The sequence below is a fragment of the Equus asinus genome, chromosome 8 (genome assembly GCF_041296235.1).
Source record: "Equus asinus isolate D_3611 breed Donkey chromosome 8, EquAss-T2T_v2, whole genome shotgun sequence".
NCBI lineage: Eukaryota > Metazoa > Chordata > Mammalia > Perissodactyla > Equidae > Equus > Equus asinus.
In genome coordinates this window covers 74,195,551-74,218,575 of record NC_091797.1, presented here as the reverse complement: position 1 = coordinate 74,218,575, position 23,025 = coordinate 74,195,551, and the positions used below count along the sequence as shown (strand labels likewise).

The 23,025-nt window shown below is 56.0% G+C and overlaps 1 protein-coding gene and 1 long non-coding RNA gene across 5 annotated transcripts in view; one reads left to right on the top strand and one right to left on the bottom strand.

The window, feature by feature from the left end:
- Window positions 1-10,234: 10,234 nt before the first annotated feature.
- Window positions 10,235-22,951, bottom strand: LOC139045909 (uncharacterized). 2 transcript variants are annotated; one of them, XR_011505297.1, is made up of 4 exons: window positions 22,804-22,951; window positions 16,645-16,823; window positions 13,699-16,435; window positions 10,236-13,272 (listed from the first exon to the last, which is right to left on the bottom strand). It is a non-coding gene; the product is annotated as an uncharacterized lncRNA (long non-coding RNA). The 2 variants fall into 2 exon arrangements; XR_011505296.1 differs by lacking the exon at window positions 22,804-22,951 and having other exon boundaries at window positions 10,235-13,272; window positions 16,645-17,012.
- LOC106840849 (transmembrane protein 132B) overlaps window positions 20,369-23,025 on the top strand; it is a 358,331-nt gene continuing 355,674 nt past the window's right edge. For 2 of the 3 annotated variants that reach the window (XM_044776053.2, XM_070515849.1), the window contains exon 1: window positions 20,369-20,834. In XM_044776053.2, coding sequence (XP_044631988.2) covers window positions 20,768-20,834 — 67 coding nt within the window. In that variant the 5' untranslated portion in view covers window positions 20,369-20,767. The remainder of the gene's footprint in view (window positions 20,835-23,025) is intronic. The other variant, XM_070515850.1, reaches the window with a different exon arrangement.

Genomic DNA, 23,025 nt, shown 5'->3' with positions numbered 1-23,025 from the left:
CACGGGAGCTGCCCGGACGCTGGCCTTGACCTTCCTCCTGAAACTTTCGGGAAGAGTTCCCCAGAGAACGGAGAGAATCCCTCTTTTGATAAAGCTCCTTTCGTGGTCCTTTTTTCGGGTCTTTCTTGAATGTCTAGATTGATTAAAAAAAATCATACCCCAGTGAAAAAGATCAATTGCCGTGTACGGTTTCCGAGTCAGTCTGACAACTCTCTGTGACAACCCTCTCATCTGCTTCAGCCTCTAATTAGATTTGGAGGAGAGTCAATTCATGTGTCATGAAATTTTCAAAGACGACGTTCCGTGAATGGTACTTCCCATTCTTCCAGCTTGATTGAAACTGTGGGGTTTTAAGAGGATGCTATTTATACTTTTAAGACAATGGAGCTTTCAAAAGGATGCCGATTCTTAGGTCTTCATGTGTGATTTCTAGGGAAGTGGAAATTTTCAAATTTTCGTAATGATTGTGTTTTTGTGGCTTTCCTTCTTTTCTTTTTCTTTCTTTTTTTTTAAATAACCGGACTCGGCAGTGTCTCTCTCTCCCTGATGGGAACTCAGGTTCTTGCCAAAGTATGTATCACATAATTGCTTTCATGTTCAGGCCCAGCAAGAGCGCGTTGTAAATGGCTGTGACACAGATGTGACAATTCCATTAGGCCTGGGTTCTTGCGTGGTTGACCTTGCAAATTGAATTCAGGGAGGTCAGCCCTCTGCCTGGCTGCTAACATTCATGTTCACAGTTTGGGGAGAGGCCAGGGAGGTGCCGGCTAGGATTTCCATGCCTGGGTGTGGACAGCCCGGCGGCCTCTCCACCTTGCCCATCCTGCATCACCCCCCACCCCCTGGGGTCCTGGAGTCTCTCTCGGCTCCCCACAGAAGATGGCAGCCTGTGATGGATGGGCTCCTGCCCGCTGGGCATTATCAGCCACTCTGTCAAGATGACAATGTCATTTTTAATATTTCATCTTCAGACCTGAGGTTTATTTTTAGGTTGGGAGCCAGCGAGCCTTCCCAGAGAGCACTGCACAGGGTTTTAGGGCGTGGTTCTCGGCCCCTCGGGGGGAGCTTCTCAACACACCCGTGCCCCGAGGGCACCCTCTGGGGTGCAGAGAATGTTCTAGATCTTGACCCACGTGGTGGTTCCTTGAGCCTGTATCTGTGTACAAAAAATCAAGCTTTGGTGAGGATGTGGAGAAATCAGAGCTCTTTTGCCTTCCTGGCGGGAATATAAAACGGGGCAGCCACCGTGGGAACAGTCTGGCAGCTCCTCAGAAAGTTGAGTGTCAAATCACCCTATGACCCAGCTGTCCGACCCTCAGGGATCTACCCCAAAGAACTGAGAGCAAGGGCTCGAACGTGTTCACAGCAGCATCATTCACAACAGCCCCAAAGTGGAAACAACCCAAAGGTCCATCAACAAACGAAGGCATAGACAGAATGTGGTCCAGCCACACAGTGGAATATGATCCAGCCACAAAAAGGAGAGAAGCACTGACACCTGCCACGACATGAGTGAACGTGGAAAACGTGATGCTCAGCGGGAGAAGCCAGACGCGAGGGGACAGGCATTGTACGTCTCCGCTTACACCAAATGCCTGGAACAGGCAAATCGCAGAGACAGAAAGTGGAATAGGGGTTCCGGTGATTTGGGGAGAGAGGGGAATATTCACTGGGGACAGAGTTCCTGTTTGGGATGAAGAAGTTCTGGGAATGGATGGTGCTGACATTTGCACAACAGTGTGAATGTGACGCCACTGAACTGTACTCTTAAAAATGGTTAAAGTGGTAAATTTTATGTTACGTGTATTTTACCACCATGAGAAATAATTGCAATGTGCACCTAAGATGCGAGCACTGGACCGTATGTCTGTGATAAATGCTCACTCCCAGGTCCCACTCCTAGAGATTCTGATTTCATGGTCTGAAGAAAAGCCTGGGCATTGATATTTTTAGGAAAACTTACCACGAGGAATTAATGATCTTGGAAAAAAGATAAAAGTCAGGCATAGAAAACCCTCAAGAGTAGGACAGAACTGTGGAATCGAGGTCGAGGCCATGTGGGCTGTAAAGGCCAGCGTGTTAGGAGCAGAAGTGATGTGGGCCGTTCCTAGGCCGGAACGCCTGATTGCTATCTGAGACCCCAGAAGCTCTCTCTGCCTCCCGAGTGGTGGCTGCCCCGTCAGCCTGGTCCGGAGCGATCAGGATGGACAGAGCCCCTGCCCTCCAACTTGCAATGGACATGAGTGGGAGAGAGAAATAACCCTTGGTGTGTGAAGCCCCGGACATTGCGGGCTTCTTTGTTACTGCAGCAGAACACAGTCTGTGCCGGCTGACACAGGTGCCCAGCCTGGGCCTGGATGGGGCGTGGCATCCCCACAGAAGAGGAGGGGAGGCCTGCCAGGGGGTGCGGGCCGACGGAACCAAGTCTGGAACTGTGCGCGGTGTCGGAGACGTGAAGAGCTCAGTCAGGCGGGAAGAGGGGAGGCATCCGAGGGGGAGGGAGAGCAAACACTGGACAGAGTGGAAACGACCTCAGGGCTTCATGAAAGACCATTGGGTGGAGGGATAATATTTGTCAGATTAAGTGATTTTTTTTCCTTCACTTATTTCACAATCTCTCCTTGACCTTTCCCCCCGATCAGGCGGCTGGGATGCCCTGTGTACCGTGCATCAGGGAAGATTTATGACGGCAGGGAAGAGAGAGAGGGAGCGAGAGAGAGATGGGGAGGGAGAAGGAGAGAGAGTTATTTCATAGTTTTTCCTTTCTTTCTTTCTTTCTTTTTTTTTTGGTGAGGAAGATTGGCCCTGAGCTAACCTCTGTTGCCAATCTTCCTCTATTTTTTCCCTCCCCAAAGCCCCAGGACATAGTTGTATATTCCAGTTGTAAGTCACTCTAATTCCTCTATGTGGGATGCCACGATAGAGTGGCTTGATAGTGGTGTGTAGGTCCACGCCCAGGATCCAAACTGGCCAACCCTGGGCCACCAAAGCTGAGCACACAAATGTAACCACTTGGCCACGGGGCCAGCCCCAGCTTTTACTTTTTAGAAATCTAAAACCAAAAGAACATGCAGCACAGACAGAAAATAGGGAAAAAAACATAACGAAGAGCAGGGTTTCTCTGCCCCTCCCCCAGCAGACTAGAAGGAGCGTCTCTGGACTGGAGGAGAAGCCACGAGGGAGAAGACATTGATGCATATGAGCGAGGGCATCCTGGCTCCCTGAGCTGAGCCTCCAAAGCAGAGTCCCCAGATCCCTTATTGGATCTAAGAGTGGAAGGGCCCGGTTTCCTGAGGTAAGGCCTGGGCAGTGGGGAAGCGCGTGGGGAGCTGGAAATGCTTTGACTGCAAACAACAGAACACCAAAAACAGTAGGTGTTTAATGAGTGTGGGCATTTAATGACCTCATGAAAGCTCATAAGTGCAGAACAATATCAGGCCTCTGGGCATCTTTGTGAGTTTCTTGGCCTTCTCCTCATGGTCACAAGAAGGCTGCTGCAGCTTTGCCATCACATGCTCACACGTCCGTGTCCATGGCAGGATGTGGGGGTGTGGGGCAGCCAGTGCAGGGTGATGTGTCTTGGTGGCCCTCTCTTATTTTCCAGGGGAAGTGCTTTCCCCAGAAAGATGCCAGCAGCCTTTCCTCCAGTCATTGACTGGAGCTGTTTCTCATGACCGTCCTTAGCTACAAAGGAGGCTGGGAACCAGGTATCTGGATTCTTTTCCTTGTTTTTTTGTTTCGACATAATTTCAGACTAAAATAAAAGTTGCAAGAATAGCACAAAAACAACCCAATATTCTTCACTCAGATTCCCCAGTGTTAACATTTGCTATATTTTTGTCTTTCTCTCTCTCCTTACACACACACGAGCATACACACGTATGTATATTTCCTCTGAATTGTTTGTCAGTTGCAGACACACTGTTCCTTTATCCCTAAGTACTTCATTGTGCATTTCCAAGAAACGCAGCCACAGCTCAGGTACCTAAATAAGGAAGTGAGCACGGAAACGTTGCTATCATCCAGCCTCCCGACCTTTTTCAGCTTTCGCCAGTTGTCCCAGTAACGTCCTTCATAGCAGAACACAACCCCAGACCTCGCACCGCCTGGTTGTCGTGTCTCCTGAGTCTCCGTTGATCAGAAGTCCTTGTTCGCCTTCCACGACGCAGGTGTTTTGAGGAGGACGGGCCCGTGGCTCCGTGGCCTGCCCCTTGGTTGGGTTGCCCGATGGTCCCTAGGGTTAGGTTTGGTGTGAACTTTCGGCAGGACCACACGGAGGCCGTGCTGAATGCTTCCTGATGCGTCGTATCTGGGGCCACACGCTGTCGTCTGGTCTCATTCCTGGCACCGTTGACTTCAATCACTTGGGTGACGTGGACTCTGCTAGGGTTCCCCACTATAGTCACGCATCGCTTACGGACGGGGTCACGTTCTGAGAAATGCGTCGTTGGCGATTTTGTCGTTGTGCGACCATCACAGAGTGCACTTACACACACGTAGATGGCACAGCCTACTGCACACCTAGGCTCTAATCTCATGGGACTACTGTCGTATGTGTGGTCTGTCATTGACCGACACGTCGTGATGTGGCACATGACTCTTTAAAGTTCCTCTTGAGGAAGTGGATTTTCTACAGTGATGGGGGGAACGGCTGTGGGGTCTCCAGCCCACGGAGACCGTGACGGTCTTGCTCATCTGCACTTGTGAACTGTGGCTCCTGCCCACTCCGGTCGTCACTGGTCTTGAGTCGAGGCGGAGGACGTCCTCAGGAAGAAGCAGATTCAATTCTCTCTTTTCAGCTACACTTGTTAAGGACCTACTGTGTGCCAGTCCCCTGGGCAAGGCCCCACAGGAACTACTTGTATACCTACTATGTGCCTCTCCTGGGGTTAGGCCCTCACCGCTACTCTCTCGTTCAACTTAGCATCTCACCTCCAGGAGGCCGGTGCTGTCACCTGGATGCTGCTCTGGGGGACTTGGTTCATTCTGAACCACAGAAACCATTCATCGCTTCCTCCCATTTCCGAATCTGCCTCACCTCAACTGAGTACAGTGATTTAAAAGCATTTGAAATATTTTCCACATCAAGTGTTTCAAGGACCTAATTATGAACTTCATTATCATTGTTCATTAGTTATATTTTGTTCAATTACTTTAACAAGTTGCCAAATGGAACACAAAGCCAGCAATGAGCATCATGTAATTGCAGTGAGACACTCAAGCTGGGTTACAGAATGTTGTCTTGGCTTGTGGGTTTTTCCCTCGGAAGAAGGCAAACTGAAGGTGATGGGTGGCCGCTGGTCTTCTCATTGGCTCCTTCCAAGCCGTGGGGGGGTAGGGGGTGGGGGCCACCTTTTCTTTGTACAAAGGTCAGGTTCAGAAGAAGAGAAACGTTTCAGGACAGCAGTGAAAATGTTTTAGATGATGATGGTGGTGATACGTAACACTCATTACACGACGGTACATTACGTTCCATCACATCACAATGCAATAGCTCATCTAATCTTCCTGTCGGGTCCCTGAGGTGAGCGCCAGCATTTCCCCTGTTTTATAGATGAAGAAATCGAGGCACGAAGTCTGGGCCAGCTGCCCAATGTCCCGCAGCTGGGAAGTGCTGGGGCTGGGCTCAAACCCAGGTGGGCTGCTGGCTCCAGGGTCCTTGCTCCTGACCACTACTTTCTATTGGTTATTGAGTCTCAGAGAAAAATGCATAGTGTATTTTGAAAAACGTAATTACCCACTTTATCCAATAGGAAACCATCAATGAGAAAAAAATGACATTGCATTTTGGCCACTTCATGGTTAACATCTGAGTATATTTTAGAGGCAGGAATATGAAGGCAACTTTCTAAAATTTGTCGCAGAACTACATCGCAACACTGTGTCCCGTGCCAGGGTCATTTTCTAAGCTCTCGGCCCTCCCAGGGGCAAAGAACATGACTTTCTGGGGAGTTCCAGCAAAACTCCCTGCCCAGACTCCCACTGGTTGAAAGTGGATTATGTGCTTATCCCCGAGCCCTGCGATTCTGATTGGCCAGGCTTGGGTCATGTGGCCACATGTGGGCGGGGCCATGCAAATGAGAGCATTATAGTTCCCCAAAGGCAATCTGGGTGGTCTTCACCGAAGGGGGTGGGGGTTGCTGCTGGTGAGGCACAAACGGGGGATCTGCCCTGGCAGGCTGTGAATTCGGAAGGTCCAGCCTGCAGCCTGCTGGGCCCGTCACCTCTTGTGGGACTCAGTGTCCACATCTACTAAATGGCCATGTGGCCAGTGGATCCCACTCTGTCTCTGCCTCGCTCTCTTTCTCTGTCTGTCTCTGTCTCTCTGTTTCCCTCTCTGGCTCTCCCCGCCTCAGCGGGTCTCTGCTCACAGCTCTCCTAACAGCGTCCGTCTGGGCTCCGTGCCGTGAGCTTGGAGCGTCCCTCCAGATGGTGGGACAGATTTGAGTTCATAGCGTGGTGTGCTAATGACACAGAGCTAATTCTTAATAATGAGGAAATGTGATAAAAACCTCATCTGGATAGATCAAGACTGAACCACACTGTGACAGCAGGCCTGGCCGCCGTCCCCAGGACAGCGGTGATTGTTCCAGAACCAGGGTCCACCTGCAGCCACAGTGCCCTCCTGGTACGGCCTCAGGGTTTGGAAAGCCTGGGTTGTCTGCAGCCAGGACCGGTCAGTTGCAAAGGCCAGGATCCCCCTCAGAGAGCTCAAGTCACGGGGAGCTCGTTGTGAAGGCAGTGACCGCAGAGGGCAGTGCACAGCCGCCGGTGTGCGTCAGTCAACCGTGTCAGGCAGGATGCTGGGATGTGGGCAACAGAGCCGGAGTCCAGGTGCTTCAAGCTGAAAAGGAATTTAGTGAAATGATGCCGGGGGAGCTCACAGAGTTGTTGAGAAGCTGAAAAAGTTTCTACCCATTCTCCCAAATGGGTAGAATGAGGACGTCCAGACAGAGAGAGAAGCATGCCACGGAACTAGGGAGGCCATTGCTGCCACTGCTGCTGGGCCCTGATGCCCCTGGACGCTGGACACAGCTCTGCCACCAGACGGGCTTCTGTCCCTGCTTCTTCGGGCTGGTAGCTCCCGATTCCGAGTGCAGTTGGCCGAGCTCTGTCACACCCTCATGCCCTACCTGCAGAGGAGGGAAGGCGTTCAGCACACGGACTCCAGAGCCGGGATACGTGGGTTCCGGTCCAGGTCCTGCCACTTAGGAGCTGTGTGACCTTGGGCAACGGGCGTGCCTCAGCTTGCTCATCTGCAAAATAGGGATAACAACCGTGCCTACCCTCAGAAGGTTGTGTGAATTAAACGACAGAATGTATGTGAAGCCTGTCGAAGCAGTAACTGAGTAAGCATTCTAAGATTTAGCTCTTGCTATTCTTTTAAAGTGATCACTGGGCATTTATTGTGTGAGGTAGCTGCTGTTTCTTACAAAGACTCCTAGAGTGGGGAATTCCCCAAACGTGACAGGGGGACTCACATGACAGGTGTCTACCACAGTCATTCCCTTTCCTTTTCTTCAGATTTATTTTTATTTTGAGCCCCGATTCCCCTGTGGCTTCTTGGAATCTCAGGCACTCTGGGGACCCAGCTACCTGTTCCCCGGATTGCTGCTTAAAGATGAAGTCTGAAGGTCTTTAAGCAGAGCATGCATTCCCCAGTTTGCCACAGTCCACACCTCTCCTTATTGCCCTGCACCTGCCCTGATTCACTCATTTATGCTGCTTAGCTTGGTTTCTGTGGACATTCTGGTTTATGATCCCAGAACAAAACAGCTTGGGTTTTTGGAAGACAAAAAGATGAAACTTAAAGGGTTTTGCATCTGCTTTCATGGAGTCGCATCCCCCGCCGAGATAATAATAAGCACAGATCCTGTCATTCGCGAGGTGGAGGAAGGGCAAAACGAGGACACAATGCTCTCCAGCCACACGTGGACATAGGGGCCTCTCGTGGCCCAATGCAGGACACGAATTTGGCCTCCTGGGAACTGGGCAGTCACAGCAGCTGCTTTCTCTGCCCCTCTCTCTGGAGCTACTGGTTTCCTGCTTCGGCACCTCTCTGTGCCTCTGAGTTTTTCCTTTTCTTTGCAGTTAGTTCCGTGGGCATGAGCCCATTGCCGCCCTTCCTTCGGTTTGAGATGAGTTCCTGAGGAACACGCCAGCAGGCCTGCCATCTAGTTCATCCCCAGGGCACTGGGACAATGAGCCTCTGCCAGAGACCCTGCAGACCAAGGCGTTCTGACCGCTGGTGTGTCCTGCTGCCCTTCCTGGAGGTGGGCTTGCTCTGCCTCTGGCGGTTACGTGCTGCTGCTGGCTTGTGGCTCTGGGGTCCTGCTCATTAAAGTCAGGGAGCCCATCTCAACAGTGGGCCCCCCTCAGTCATGTTTCTCAACACCTTATACAGGAAGTGTCTTTCGGGCTTCTCTGGGGTTAGAGCTGGCGGGTGGGTGTGCAGGTCATCAGGCTAAATCTTCTCTCACTTCCCAGTGCCCCTAAGCTGTGGATCCCGTCCTCCATGTCATGCCCGGGCAGCCCTGGCATCTTGCCTCACTAAATGTCGGCCACCATTGAGTCTTCCAGCCGACCAGCCAAGTCAGCTTTCAAAGCCACCTCCGGTTACACGAGCCAGCACACTCTATCCCCAATCTCCGGTTAGTGCACCGAGACCGGTGAGCTCAGCCAGATCCAGATTACATGCCGCCCGCCCTGGTCTGACACCCTCACGCACTCCTCAGGTTTCCGTCGACATAAATTGACAAAAGCTTGCGGTCCTTTTGCTGTGTAAGTGATTTCATCCTGGATCATCGTGTGCACCTGAGCACAGAGCATTGTGAGATCCCAGTTATGGGCCAGCAGGGAGTAGTCATGGTGGGTCTGAAGGACAGTGGGCATCTCCTCTTGAGGCACCTGCCCCAACTGAGTTTATCACACGTTTGTCAGGAACAGGACAGCTGGTCTCCTTAGACACAGGAGAGCAAGCGACTTGCTCTGAGCAAGAGAGGCCCAGACTGACTTGGGGACTTGCCAGTCTCTGTTTCATCTGAATCCCACCAGATGTCCCCGTGGCAAGTTTTAGCATCCCCATCCTGTGTCCCGCCATCCACACGAGAAGCTTGGCGAGGCTGTGAATTCAACTGTCGTCGCAGTTCTACAGCCCGCACGTTATGCTGTGCCTTTGACTGTCAGCAGCATTAGCCCTATGGCGACAGTAAGCAGGACTTCGTTAAAGCTGCCTCAGAAGCTCTCTGCTTCTGCGGTTTGACGTGAGTTAAGGGAACTGGGATTTCCAACTCCTTCCTTTTTTTTGAGGAAGCTCAGCCCTGAGCTAACATCTGCCAATCCTCCTCTTTTTTTTTTTTTTTTTTTGCTGAGGAAGACTGGCCCTGAGCTAACATCCATGCCCATCTTCCTCTACTTTATATGTGGGATGCCTATCACAGCATGGCTTGATGAGTGGTGCCATGTCCATACCCGGGACCCAAACTGGCGAACCCTGGGCTGCCAAAGCAGAATGTGTGCACTTAACCACTGCACCACCATGCCGGCCCCCCAACTTCTTCCTGTAAGTGCTCCGGCACACACAGAGGTGTCCACCCCACACCACAGCCCTGAGGCCATCATCACAGCCACGAAGGTCAAGTACAGCAGCCACCTGAGCTCCCAAGGCAGGAGCCTCAGTTGTCACCTTGTTGTAATCGACACAGGTGATGACCTGCCTGACTAATTGTGACGTCCCTGCATGCCAGGGTCACTGGCCTCCTAGTTCACGTTGCCCAAATCTCAGCACTGCACTCAGGCCCAAGGACGTGGCCAGAATAAGCTCAAAGTCCCGGCTTTCAGGGCCCGTGTCCTGGAACCCCTCCCATCGCTAGTTCTGCATCAGTCATGGTCCAGTGGGGAGACAGACCCGCATCAGTAATTTGCACGGAGACTCATTGACGGGTCAGAGGTGGTGAACTTTCTGCAGGGGCACAGGAAGACTGAGGGGTCCAGAAGCAGCAGGTACGGAAGAGCAGCTGAGGGGAGAGGGCCAACGAGGGGACCTCAGGGTTAGATGAACTCCTCCCTCCTCCCCCGGCTCAGACTCAGACCCTTTGAAAAGGGCACGGAGCATGTCCTCTGCCGGAGGGAAGAAACTCATCCATGGGCAAAGGCTGCAGCTGGTCCGTCTCTACGATCCGCCACTGCAGGAGGGTGTGAGCCCCTTCGCTGCCTTCTAGGAACTGCCCACTCACCGGGGAGAGCGTGGTCCGAGAGCCCGGCTAGAGCTGCCCGCTGGGTGGGGAGAGGGTGGCCTGAGGGTGAGGCTGGAGCCCGTGCAGACGTGGCTGCTGCGTGGGAAGTGCAAGTGTGGCCTGAGGGTGCGTCCTGGGCTGTGGTGGACGTGGCTGCCGGGCCAGGGGAGCAGGGCCTGTGGGTGCTGCTGGGCTCTGGGTGGGCTTCGCTCTGGATGAAAAGGGAGCATTGCACCCTAGAAGGGGGGAGCCTGCCCCCTGACGCTGTGCCGTCCACCCATTGCCCTTTCTCGACAAAGCCTAACCTTCCACCAGCTGGCAAAGAAGAACTGTTCGAGGGTCTGGCTGCAGCATCCCAACACGTGGTAAAGAGGCTGAGAGATGCTACAGTGACAACTGGCCAGGGAGAAGACACAGGAGCCTGGAGAGAAGATTTCAGGAGAGTTTGGGGTAACGAGACAAAGTATGGAGTGTGTGGGATGCGAATCAGGGAGGAAAGGAGAATTTGAAGAAATATTTCGATGGCCCACCTATCTCCTTTATGGTAAAACTAAACGTAAATAAGGACCTTGGTTATTTTGGAATTCCTTTGTGACTGATGGGCAGTGTTACTCTGACCACAATCCTGTCTGGGACTGGACCACTTGGGTCCTGGGTTTATAAATGGGTTATGACAGTTTTCTGTTGGCCTAAAGTTGTAAAACAGAGGTTTACAATGCAGGTTTTATTTTTAGGGATCCTATTTTATATTATGGGTTCTCATCTTTCCACTTGTTGGACTGGGAATTGAGAAGTCCAGGTTTTAGTTCTGTGTCTCAAGTTTCACCGCAGGCTGAATGATGCTTCACAAGTCACTTCATCTCTCTGAGTCTCAGATCTTTCATCTGGCAACTGAGGAAACTAAAGTCTGCTCATCCAAACTCTCAGGGGTGTTGTGATGATGAAAGAGGTCACAGATATGAAATTGCTTTGATAAAAGATGAAACTTTCTTGACTTATGTGGAGCTGTCTGTAACCCTGCAGCTGGCATATTGGTAAATGACTTTTGCTTGCAAGTAACAGGAAACCTCACTCTTGCGGCTTAATAAGGATATCCTTTTCTCGTGTACCAGGGAGTCTAGAGATGGTTATCTCTGAGTGATGATAAAGTTGCTCAATAATGTAAGGGCCTCAAATCTCTGTGATTCTCTTTGCCTTTTCCTCATGGTCCCAAGATGACTGCTGCAGCTCCAGCCATCCTGGCTACATTTAAAGCAGGAAGAAAGGCTAAGGCCTGGTCAGGCACCGCTGTTCCTATTCTGGTAGGGAAAAGTATTCCCAGACTACCTCTAGACCTCTTCCATTTCATCTCCCTGGACAGAAGTAGGTCTGCAAGCGAGTCTGAGAAGATGAGCATTTAGCTTTCCCCCCTCTTATCGAGTGAGGAGGTGGGGGAGAGAGGCGTTGGGAATGAATGTTGGGTTAGAGAGCCAGCCGTGCTTGGAAAAGCTGGCAAGTTCTAAATAGCAAAAACCAAAATTTTTGTGGAATGGAGGCAAAACCACCGTGGAGGGGCTTTGGCTCCGCCCCGTGATGACGGCTGCTGTTCGTCTGAGCCCCTCCCGGGGCCCGGCCACATCTGAGGAGCGAGCATTCCACTTTGGAGGTGGAATTATATTAAAAATCAGATGCTCGTCACTATGCAAATGGCTGTCTCGCTATAGCCTTGGATTTTCATTTTTTTATGAATTATTCCTTTTTCATTGCTTTTTTTTTCCCTCTTGGAAGAAACAAAAACAACCACTGACTGATCAGAGGAATTTTCCAGTCATTCCATCAACGGATGTTTATTGAGCGTCTTCCTCGTCTGGAGAGCGGCCCGGGGCTCCGGGCAACAGCAGGGCACGGCGTGGCTTCTGCAGCGTTGGAACTTAGATTCCAGTGGAGGAGACGAGTGATGAGTAAACAAGCATGTGAAATAATGTATGAGGATGGGGCACGCTGTGAGGGGACTAAAACATGGTGTGTAAAGAGATGCGCGGGTGGGGACGGCTTCTTTAGATGGGGGGTCAGCAAAGGTCTGTGAGGAGGTGATGTTGCAGGAGAAACTTGAAAGGTAAGACGAGGCCAGGCATGTGATGATCTGGGGCAAAGATCTTCCAGGCAGAGGGAATAGCAGGTGCAAAGGCCCTGAGGTGGGAACAAGCTTGGAGTGTTTGAGGAAGGGAAGGAAGGCCAGGTGGCTATGGCACAGGGAGGGAGGGGCAGGACAAATCACACAGGGCTTTGGATGGAGAGGCAATTTGGCTAAAGTTCTGCCTGTTGGGAGTTGGTTTGCCAGCATGGGCCTCACTGCCTGGAAGAAGTGGGCCATCGAAACTTAGCCCCCAGTCCTGGCCCCTGGGGCCTCATCTTTCAGCGATCAGCCTTGCCTCCTTCTGACACTACCTGGCTTGTTTCCTTGCCCACTGTCGATTTCCCTCATTTGGGCAGAACCTAACAGGGACCGGCACATAGTAGGTACTCAAAAATGTTGAACAAATGTGTCTGAGTTTTCTACTGCTGCGTAATAAATTACCCCAAAGGCAGCCACTTAAGGCAACACCACGTATTAGCTCCCGGCCGTGTAGGTCAGAGCGCAGGCGCGGCGGCTCCCTGGACTCCAGCCCGCGAGCTGGAATCCGGGTCAGCCGGGCTGTGTCTCGCCTGCGCTCGGCGCCCTCCGCCAAGCTCGCGTGGTGGGCGGTTTGGTGCCCGGGGTGGAAGGACCGAGGCCCCGTGCCTGGCTCACCCTGGGCTGGGGCTGCTCGGAGCTCCTCCAGGCCCCGCGTCCCTCTCAGGGGGGCCTCGAGCTTCAGCGCCCGCGGTGCAGACTCTCTCGCTTCAGCTCTCTGCCCTTGGGCAGAGCCCAGTCTCTTCAAGAGTCACCGGAGACGATCTCCCTTTCTCAATATCCACTGTACTGAATCCCAACACCCAATCACAGGGGTAAAATCCATCCTATTCACAGCCCCGGGGATCACACAGGGCGGGAATCACAGCCACCTCAGAGCTCCGCCTGCCGAAGAATGCAGGGAAGAATCAACTCTTCTCGCTCCCCATCAGGAACCATTCCCCCGCCCCTGGCAGCACAGCCACATCAGCTTGTTGGCAGCTCCAGCTTTTGTTTTCTGGTTGCTGGGAGCTGTCTTCTTCTGGCCATGGAGGCTGCATAGCCCCCAGTCCAGCCTATGGGTCTCCTTTTGAATAGTGGCAAAGACCAACCCCAGGGCCTTTGCACTTCCTGTTCCCTCTGCCTAAATGGTTCTCCGCTCAGCATCTGCCACCTGTGTGGCTCGTTCCCTCACTCTCGCAAGTATTTCCTCAAGTGTCACCTTTTCAGCGAGGCCTTTTCTGACTTCCCTCCCTTCCCTTCCATTCTAAAAGTACTTTCTTTACTTCTCTTCTTTGCTCTTAATTTTACCTGACCTGCTATATATTTTACCCGTTTATTTGGTTTGTGGTCTTTCTCCCTCACTAGCATGTCAGCATCCCAGGAGCAGGGAATTTGGTCCGACTCTCTCACATCCCTGGTGCCTCCGGCAGGGCCCGGTGCCGCCTCGGGCTCCATAACAACCGCCTGAAGAAGGAACGCGTGAGGCGTGAGCAGGGCAGATTTAACTGTCTCTCTTTTTCCTTTTGCAAAACCCTGAGCAGGCACCGTCTTCCTTCCCCAGGCAGCCTCGTTATGTAATCAGGGCCTTCGTTCCCAAGGAGCTGTCAGCACGGCTTGGAGCGGCTACTCTTGCTGTTCACAGCCTCTCCTTGGAGCTGCATGAGCTCTCCAGAAAGCCCTGCAAGTTTGGCCTCGCTTGCACAGGGGCGAGGGCTCCTGGCACAGCACCGGGAGGCCCCAGGGGCGGAGGGGAACCTGGGGGTGGCAGTGGCCAAGCAGCCGTGGCCTCAGGGTCAGCCCCTGGCCGGCACCATGCTCGGAGCATCCATATCTAGGGATGGACGGTGAGTTTTGTTGTGTAAATCACAGAGAGAGCAGAAGCTGAGGGCAGGAGCGGGAAGACATGGATTGAGTTCACATCTGGGCTCTGCCACTTGTGCACGGTGCGTCCTCGAGTGCCCCAGATGCCCCAGTGTCTCTTGGGGACTCAGGCAACACGGCATCTCCAACTCAGAGACTCCTGTTTCTGAAACCGGCAGCAGACATCACGAAGGTGTCCTACAAACAGTGTCCATGGTCGTGGCGGGAGCTCACACGCCGTCCGGGACCCGCCCCTGAGGAGGGGAAGCGTGGGGCTCTCCGGGACTCAGGCCCCGGCCAGCCCTCAAGTCCGAGCCACGTGTGCGAAGGCTCCTTCCACAGCCAGTTTACTCGAGGTCTGCAAACTCAACCTTGTTTGTCTTATTTATTCATTTTTAATATACACTCTCTGTTTCATGCAATTAATTAAAGAGTTCCACTTCAGGTTAGTTCATTATACATTATGAATTTGTAAATGTCAAGGAGATGATCGCAATGAACTTCAGATGCTGTGGTTCCGAGGTCGCCTTCCCCAGGGGACTTTAACATTTAATAAGATGTAATAAAGTCTGTGGCATCCCGTGCCCAAGACCAGGTGCTGGCGCTGCCTGGGGGCTGCCGCGAGCCCAGCCCCTCGGCATCTCTAACGCACACGCGTTCACGGTGGGGTCCTGAGTGCTTTCAGCGGGTCCCTGCTCTCCCAGCCGGTCGGTTTCTGGGTGTGCGGTTCCATCATCAGTCCAAATGGCTCAGGTTGCTTTCCCTGGTCAAGTTCAAGGTGTCCAGCAGTTAACGACGGTACGAGCCTGCCAGCGAGGTGGCTCGTCTGAGAGCAGCTCGCCAGGTGGCTGTGACCGAGGGACAGGGCTCATCTGTCCGGCAGGCAGCTCTCCGCCCTGACATCAGGAACAGCCTTCTGAAGAGAGGAGGGAAGATCCCCGGGGTGGCTCAGAGAGGGATTTGGGGACGGCTTGGTCTTGGTTCAAACCCCAACTCTGCCATTTTTAAAGACTTGGAGAAAACTGATTGAACTCCTGGCTGTCAGTTTCCTTCTCTGTAAAACGGGGGTGATAATGCCCCCCACCCCCAGTTTTACTGCGCTGGTTAAATGGGCTGTCACCCTGGAAGGTCCTAACAGACAGTAAGACCAGGATGATCACATTCGACAGGCCAGCAGTTGAGGCGTGCCCATCGCCGCAGCTGAGCTGTGATGGCCGCGTTTCCTCCTCCAGGGCGCGGCCCACGATGCCGCTGGGCCACGCTGAAGGGGGCGTTAGAAAATTCATCAACGATGCTCCGCTTTGCGCTTTCCTGAGTCTGCTGCTCAGATGCTTAATGGTGACCTTCTGTCTTACTGAGAAGTGTCCACTGTGAAGAACTGGGGTGACCCAGCTCGATGTGGCGCTCCCACGTACCGGAATCGTCCAGAAGAGGCGCAGCCATGGAGACAGTACAGAGTTTGGTGGCTGCCAGTGGCTGGGGGGAGGGAGAATGGGGAGTAGCAGGGTACAGGGTTTCTGGGGTGATGAGAAAGTTCCGGAACTGGATATCGATGTTGGTTGCACAGCATCGTAAATGTACTAAATGCCACTCAGTTGTACACTTTAAAATGGTTAAAATGGTAAATTTTCTGTTATGTTTATTTTACAACCATAAGAAAACAAGCCACGGAAAGCACTGAGGGCAGCGCCTGCCTGGCTCGTGCGCGCTGCGACGCCTGTTTCTCACTGCTGGTCTTGTCCTGCCCGGCAGTGGAAACTTGCTCCCCAGTGCCCCCTCGGAGCCTGCACTCACGCCCTGCCCACCTGGGGCATCCAGCATCCTCCTGCCACTCCCAGGCCGTGCTGGGAAGCTGGGGGGGGGGTGGGCGTTATTTGGGGTGCTTTCTGCATAAACACGTAGGAAGCCATCCTTCCCTGGGGTGTCCCCATCCCCCGGGCCTCTACCTGAAAGTGGACTCAAGCCCCTTCTGTCCTCTGTTTTCACAGGCTTCCTGGGGCTTCAGCCCCCTCCCCAGGCTCAGCCCTTCCTCTGCTGTCCTGCCATTCACTCACCGGTTTAGCCGCTATTGATTGATGCGACATCTCCCTCCACCCCCACTGTTTTTGCCACCAGCTATTTGGGAAGCAGCCAGGGGCTGACCTCGGGTGGAGGAGGCCAGCAGGAGGGTTTCTCTCCCTGTGTGTATGATGCCGCGTGGTAACAACTGTTTTGCAGGAAAATAAAGTAGGGAAAGGGAACAGAGAGAGAGAGAGATGGGAGACTTGAGGTCCTGGGGCCCGGAATGCTTACCAGGAAGGCACCTCCTTCCCTCCGTCCCTGGGCCCCACACCCAGGCGCGCCAGCGACCGCCTCCCTCCCGGGTTCCCCTGTAAGGGGGCTCGGCCGCTCCTCCGAGAGGCTCGCCTCGCCCACCTTCACCGGGTGGTGCAAACGCGAGGGGAGTCGATGCTCTTCCCTGGCGAGGAGGCCCCGACCGCTTCCGCTAAGCAGGAGCGTTTGCACTGGAAAACGGAGGCAGTCCGACTTGCAAAGAACGTCTCGACTGATGGGTCCAGACGGGGGTCGCCGCCCGCGTGCTGGAAACGTCGGCGCTGTAAAGGATACAGGGCTCTTTTAAAGGCTCTGCGGCTTGGGGGAGGAGGGGAAATGGCCCTGCCTGGACCCCCTCGCCCCACGCCCTGTCCGCGGTCTTCCTGCTGCTGCTCCGGCCGGGCTCGCAGTGCCAGCGACAGGCACGAGATGGCACTGTCGCTCTACGCTTGCGGCCGGCGGCGCGTGGGTTGCGCTGTAGCCGGGGGTTGGGGGCCGCGCGCTAGAGGGCCCGGGCGGGGAGCAGCTCCCGGGGGGCGGGGGCGGCGGGGCCTGGGGGAGCCCAGCGCGGAGCCGAGGGCCGTGGGCGGGGGGCTGAGGCGGGCTCCTGGTGGGATCTGCCTCCCCACATTTGCAGGACCATTCCCGGCCTCAGTTTCCCCATCTGTACACAAAGGAACAGGTTGGGCTGTGCCATTCTTATGCTCCCGCCCTAGACTATGAGGCCAGTAGGCTGGGAGTGAAAGTCTGGATTTGCTGGGTGGGGGGATAGGCTGGGAGTGAGAGGACAGCTCTGCCCAGCCCTGGGGTCTCCTGGGTCACTGCTGCCAACCCCCCCCCCCCCACCTTCCCCCTCGGGAAGGCCTTGTACCTGCTCAGAATAACGCCAGAAATAGCCCCATTACATATAGACTCAGGGCCTGGTTAACATGCAGAAATCCTCACCCAACTAGCAGCAGGCTGGGGCAGGGCTGGAATTCTCATCCCTGCTCACATATGAGCTCAGAGAGGATTAGGGGCTTGTCCAAAGTCACACAGCCAGGGCGTGGAAAAGCCACGCTCAAAAACACATCCTCTTCCTCAGCCTCTGGTTCAACCACGGCCAGCATGGATCAGTCCCAGAGGGCAGGACCGGCTGGGTCTGCCCAGCTCTGTAACAGCAATGCTTCCAAAGATAGTGAACAGCCCTGGAGAGGGGCTGGGGGGTGGGGTGGGGGGCGTCTACTTTAGATGGTGTGCTCTGGGAAGGCCTCCTTGAGGAGGTGACATTTGAGCTGAGAGCTGAAGGGAAAAGGAGCCAGCCATGGGAAGACCCAGGAAGGGTGTGCCAAGAGACAGCTGCTGCTGGAAGATGCGGGGGTGGGAACGTGGTGTGCCCAAGGGACGGCCAGGGACAGCCAGTGGGCCAGGGACAGCCAGGAGGCCGAGGGACAGCCAGGAGGCAGTGTGGCAGCAGCGGTGAGCGAGGGCTGCTCGCAAAGGTGGGCAGATGGATGTGCCTAGGCCCCCAGCCCCAGCTTTGCCTTGGAGAAGCAGGGGGCTCTGGGGGTGGTCCTGAGTCTGATGAGGAAGGCAGTCCGGCTGCCATCACACCTGATACTGAATGACTCTCGGCTTGGGGAGTCACTGCACCGATTCACCCCTCCCCATGCACCCCTTCCAGAAAATGACTTCTTATCTTTGGTCACAGACCCCCAGCCCTCACTGGCCTGCTGCCTTGTCAAACGTGTGGGGCACCTCGGCATAAACACCCCACGTCACTCCCCCTCCCTGCTCCCCTGCTCCCCTGCTGTCACATCCCCTGGTGACTAGCTGTGGATGCATTTCTCCCGGTGGGGGGGGGCACAGGCTCCCACACTCCGTTCCTTTTCTGTCTCATCACCAGCCCACACAGGCCTGGCACACAGTAGGTGCTCAGCTCAGCAAATACTGATGGAAGGGAAGAGTGGGCTGTGGCAGCTGGGCCCGGAGGATCCAAGAAGAGCCTGACAGCATCTCGGGGATCATCCTCCCAGCTGGGGAAACAGGCACAGAGAGGGGACAGAAGGGACCTTCCCAAGGCCGCCCCAGACCCAGGGAGACCACCCATTGTCCAACCTGTTGTGCGGCTCTCCATGTATGGCAGGCCTTGCCAGGGAGCCCAAAGGGGGCTCGGCCGGGGCGGGGGCTCCTTGGGAAGGAAGCCTATTAATTGCAACAGAAAAATCCCTTTCTGTCTCAGAATTAACCTGGGCTGGAGCCTCACCACCTGCCCCTGGCTCCTTCTTCCTTCTTTTATCTGAGAAGAGCTAAGGGCTGCCTCTGCTAATGAGCTTGTCTGTACTAATGAAGCAGGTGCCCTGTCCCCCGCCAGCCCCCCTCGCCAGCTGGGAGGGGCGGAGGGCTGTTCTTCTGATGGGAGTTCTGGGTCCACAGGGGGAAATCAGATACATAATAATAATGACCGTAATGATGAGAATGATAATGCCGACAGCGGATTCCCTTAAATGAGCTCTTACTTCATAGGTCAGGGGCTCTATATCCGTTATCTGGGACACCAGGTGGATGCCCATGGCTTCCATTTCTCAGATGGGTAAACTGAGGCTCCAGAGGTTAGAGACTCTGCCCAGGTCCCACAGCTAGAGAGTGGCAGAGCTGGGATTCTGGGCCAAGACTCTGACTCTGAAGTCTTCCCCAAATCTGTCTTTGCATCACCCCACGCTGCCTTATTGACAGGTTCCAAAGAGTTTGACCCACTTTTCATGGAAAACAGAGACACTGGAGCCAGTAGCTGGTATGATGGGGCAGAACAAGGACTCCAAACCCTGATGCCACCTCCCCCTCCTCCCCCGCTCTTCCAGCTGGGTGGGGCGACTTTCAAGGCATCTGAGGACTGGCGGTGCCCCCGCGGGCGCCCAGCATGATTCATCCGTTTTGCCCTGCTCCCGTTGTCTTGCCCGGGTTGGGGGGTGTGGCGTCCAGGGGGATCTAGGACTTCTGGATAATAAGTCCGTGACCCCCGCTGAGGCCCTGCGCCCTGGCTGGAGGAACCCGACCACCCAGTCCCCATCCCTGCCGTCGCCACACCCCCGTGCGAGGGCTGACCGACCCGGCGCTGGGAACTCGAGTCTCTGGCCGCGAGAGGACCCCTGGCCCGCTCTGGCCCGCGCCCCTCCGCCTGCGCGCGCTCTTAGGGCCTGCGAGAAATGGGAAGGCGCGTCCTCTCGCCAAGGATCCCTGCCTGTCACCTGGGTAGACATCCCTAAGACACCTTCGATCTCTTTCAGGACCCCTGACGGCGCCCAGCCAGGGCACCCCCGCCCCTGGTCCTAGCGCCCTGTGGAAACTCCCCAGGTAGCCCCCGACTCCCGCAGGCCACCCCTGCCCTCCCCTCCCCCACTGGCACTCCCAGGCTGTACCAGGTTTATCCCGGGGCCTCTTGTCTGCCCTCAGCCTCGTAGTCTCTGTCCCCTGCAGACACCTCCCCTGGAGATGTCGCGGCCCCTTTCCGAGGACCCTCCCGTTTCCCTCAGCCTGCGACCTTGGGAACTCCCACCACTACGCCCCGAATTCGCCCCGATCTGTCTGCACTTTGCATGGCAGGTCACCCCTCCGGCGGCCCTGTCCTCGCCAACGCCCCTGGCCACCCCCGCGGGTGTCCCCAGGCCTCTGCGGCCGGGCGCCCTCCCGCGGGGACGCCGGGGAGTGGCACGTCCCGCCGCCTATCCTGGGCGGCCGCTGGTGCCCGGTCTCCCGGCGGCGGGCCCCTCCCCCGGCCTCCCCGGCCCCTCCCTCCCGCCGCCGCCTCCCTCCCCCTCCCCGGCGCTCGCGCGCTCGCTCACTCTCTCGCTGGCTCGAAGGGCGGCCGGCAGCTGGCGCGGGCAGAGGCGGCGGCGGCGGCGGCGCGACCGGGATGGGACGGGCGCTGGGGCGCAGGAGCCGCGGCGGCGGCGGGGGCCGCGCAACTCGGGCCAAGTGCCGGGCCGCCGGCGAGGGCGCGGGGCGCTGAGCCCCCGCGGCCCCGGCCGCCCTCCGCGCACGGCCGAGCCCGGGAGAGCGCGCAGAGGCGCAGCCGAGGAAGCGCCGCCAGCGCCGGCCGCCTGCGTCTGGGGAGGAGCGGCGCCCTGGGAACGAGCCATGCCCGGCGCCCGAGCGTAGCCGCCGGGGGCTGCTCCCGGGAGCCGCGGGCCGGGCCGGGCGCGCGACAGGAGCAGCCCCGCGCCGCGCCCACCGCGCGCCGAGGACCATGCCGCCCCCGGGCCGGGCGCCGCCGCTCGGGCTCCTGCTGGCGCTGACGGCGCTCCGGTGCCCAGGTAACGCGTCCCCAGACCCCATCCCCGACCCCCGCCGCCGCGCTCAAAGTTGGCTCCCGCACGGGGCAGCCACCTCCTTCTCAAGTCCCCGGCAGCTGGCATCTCCTGGACTTGGACAGATCTGGGAAGACCCCGGGAACCCAAGGGGTCCCCACCACGTACCCCTTTGCCCAGCGCGAGAGCCCACCCGGCGGCCTCTCCAAACCCCCAGCTCCCCTGAGGGATCCTCAAGGCGCACGGGGGCAACAGACGGGATGCGCTCAGCCTCGCGAGGCGGGTGGGGGCGCGCCTCCAGGAATCTAGCCCCCTCCCCGCCCGCCTTGGGCAGCCTCCCTCCAGGTCCTGGTTCCCGCGGGGTTTTGCTGTGGCAGGGCATCGGTGGACCCCTTCGCCCGGTCTCCTGACGCTCACGGACGCACGGCCGTGCCTTCCCGGGACACCTGCGGGGCCCCCACCTTGAGGTCGTCTCGGTCGGAGCTGTCTGACTTGCGCAGCCTCTCCCCACTCCCCGCGGCACCCTGCTGCTTTTACTTTCCCCCCCGAAGGTGCCCCCTCCCCAAGTGGCCTTTCCTTGGTCAAGGCGCAGCTGGATGCTCGCCTCCTGCAAACGCGGGCTGCCCCAGCGCCTTGACCCCAAGGTGGCCAGGCAGCCCTGGGCGGGCAGGGCCGCCTGGAACGCGTGGAACGTGGTGATGCCCAGAGCCATTGCCTGGGTACCAGGGAGCCTGGCTCCCTGCTGGCACCGGTCCAGCTGTCTCCAAAACCTAGCGAGTGGGAAAGGCAAAATAGTCAGGTGTTTTCTGTCTCCGCCGGAGTTTGGAAAGCTTCCTACCACCTTGGTGTGGCTACATGTTGGTTCCAGAGGAAGCTTATCCTAAAATGCCACCTCCTCCCCTCCCCCCACCCCAAGCAGTGGAGAAAATCCTAAAGGCTCAGCGAACCAGGAACAGTCAGGGGCCACAGTCATGTGCGTTTGGAGAGCTGGGTTCTCCAAGCCTTTGAAACTAGGACCTGTAATTTGGGGGCAGGTTAGCCTTTGCTTCGGAAAATTTCTTCTCATTTTCTTAACAAACAAACCGTGCAGAATACAGTAGCAAAATACAACTTCAACTTTTCGGCTGTAACTGTCTTGGGAAGGTTGTGGTTAGGAGCAAACCTCGCGTACCGACTCAGTGCCTGATGCATTTGCGTGGGGGAAAGTAAATATCGCCTTCCTTTGAGATGCCCTTAGGTGATCCAAAATATTTAATAAAAGCTTCGGCTTGGAGAGCACCTTCTGTCAGAGATGTCTGTCGGCATTCGGCTTTGGCCCAATCCAGACATTGGCCTTGGGCTTGACGTGGTCGTGTCTTCAGTCTGCTTGGCTGATGCACAGCTGTGGTGAGGGGGTCTGCCCTCAGCGTTCCTCTGTGGCACATAGAGCGGCTGTTGCCGGGGTTGAGGCTGTTTCCTTTTAGCTGAAGCCCCGGGGCCTGTTCGCCAAAGCGCACAGTCCCTCGGACTTGGAAATTGGGGTTTTGCCTCTATTTTGTTTCTGCGCGGGGCCAGCATCGCCTGGCTGTCTTCGTGAGCGGATATGGGAAGTCTCCCGGGGATCTGCTTGTCTGATGCTGTGTAAGAGAACGGGGTGGCCCCTGCCCCTCCCCCAGCCATGGAGGAGCGTGTGCCTGCTTGGGGAGCCTGGGGTCTGGGAGGGAAGGTGTGCCAGCCCGGAAACCTGCTGCTGGCCGGCTCCTGGCCCTGCTGCCTCTGCTCTCCTGGAGTCTCCACCAGGCAGCTTGTTCTGCAGAGGTGGCTAGGGCAGAGCCCCGGTGCGTGGCTGGGTCCTTGGAAGCACACGCGAGTCTTTCACTGGTCCCCCCCCAGGGACATAAAGACAGACAGTTTGATACCTCTATATTTAGCACCAGTTAGGAGAGCTGGGGAAAAAAACAAGGCTGAGATTCCTCAAAGATAGTTAGCTGCCTACCGTTGGTTGAAAGGTTCGGAGGAAATAATTCGCGCTGCCTTCTGAGCTGGCTGGATTTTCTGGATAATTTCCGGCGTGGTTCACCGGCCACGTTTGGCTGAGGCTCTGGGAGAGGGGCTGGAAGTTCAGAGGCAAGAAGGAGGCGCTGGCTGGCGCATCACCCCCGGGCTCTGTCTGCCGGTGCCCCCTCCCCCCTCCTGCGTGGGTAGCTGCCATGGTAGA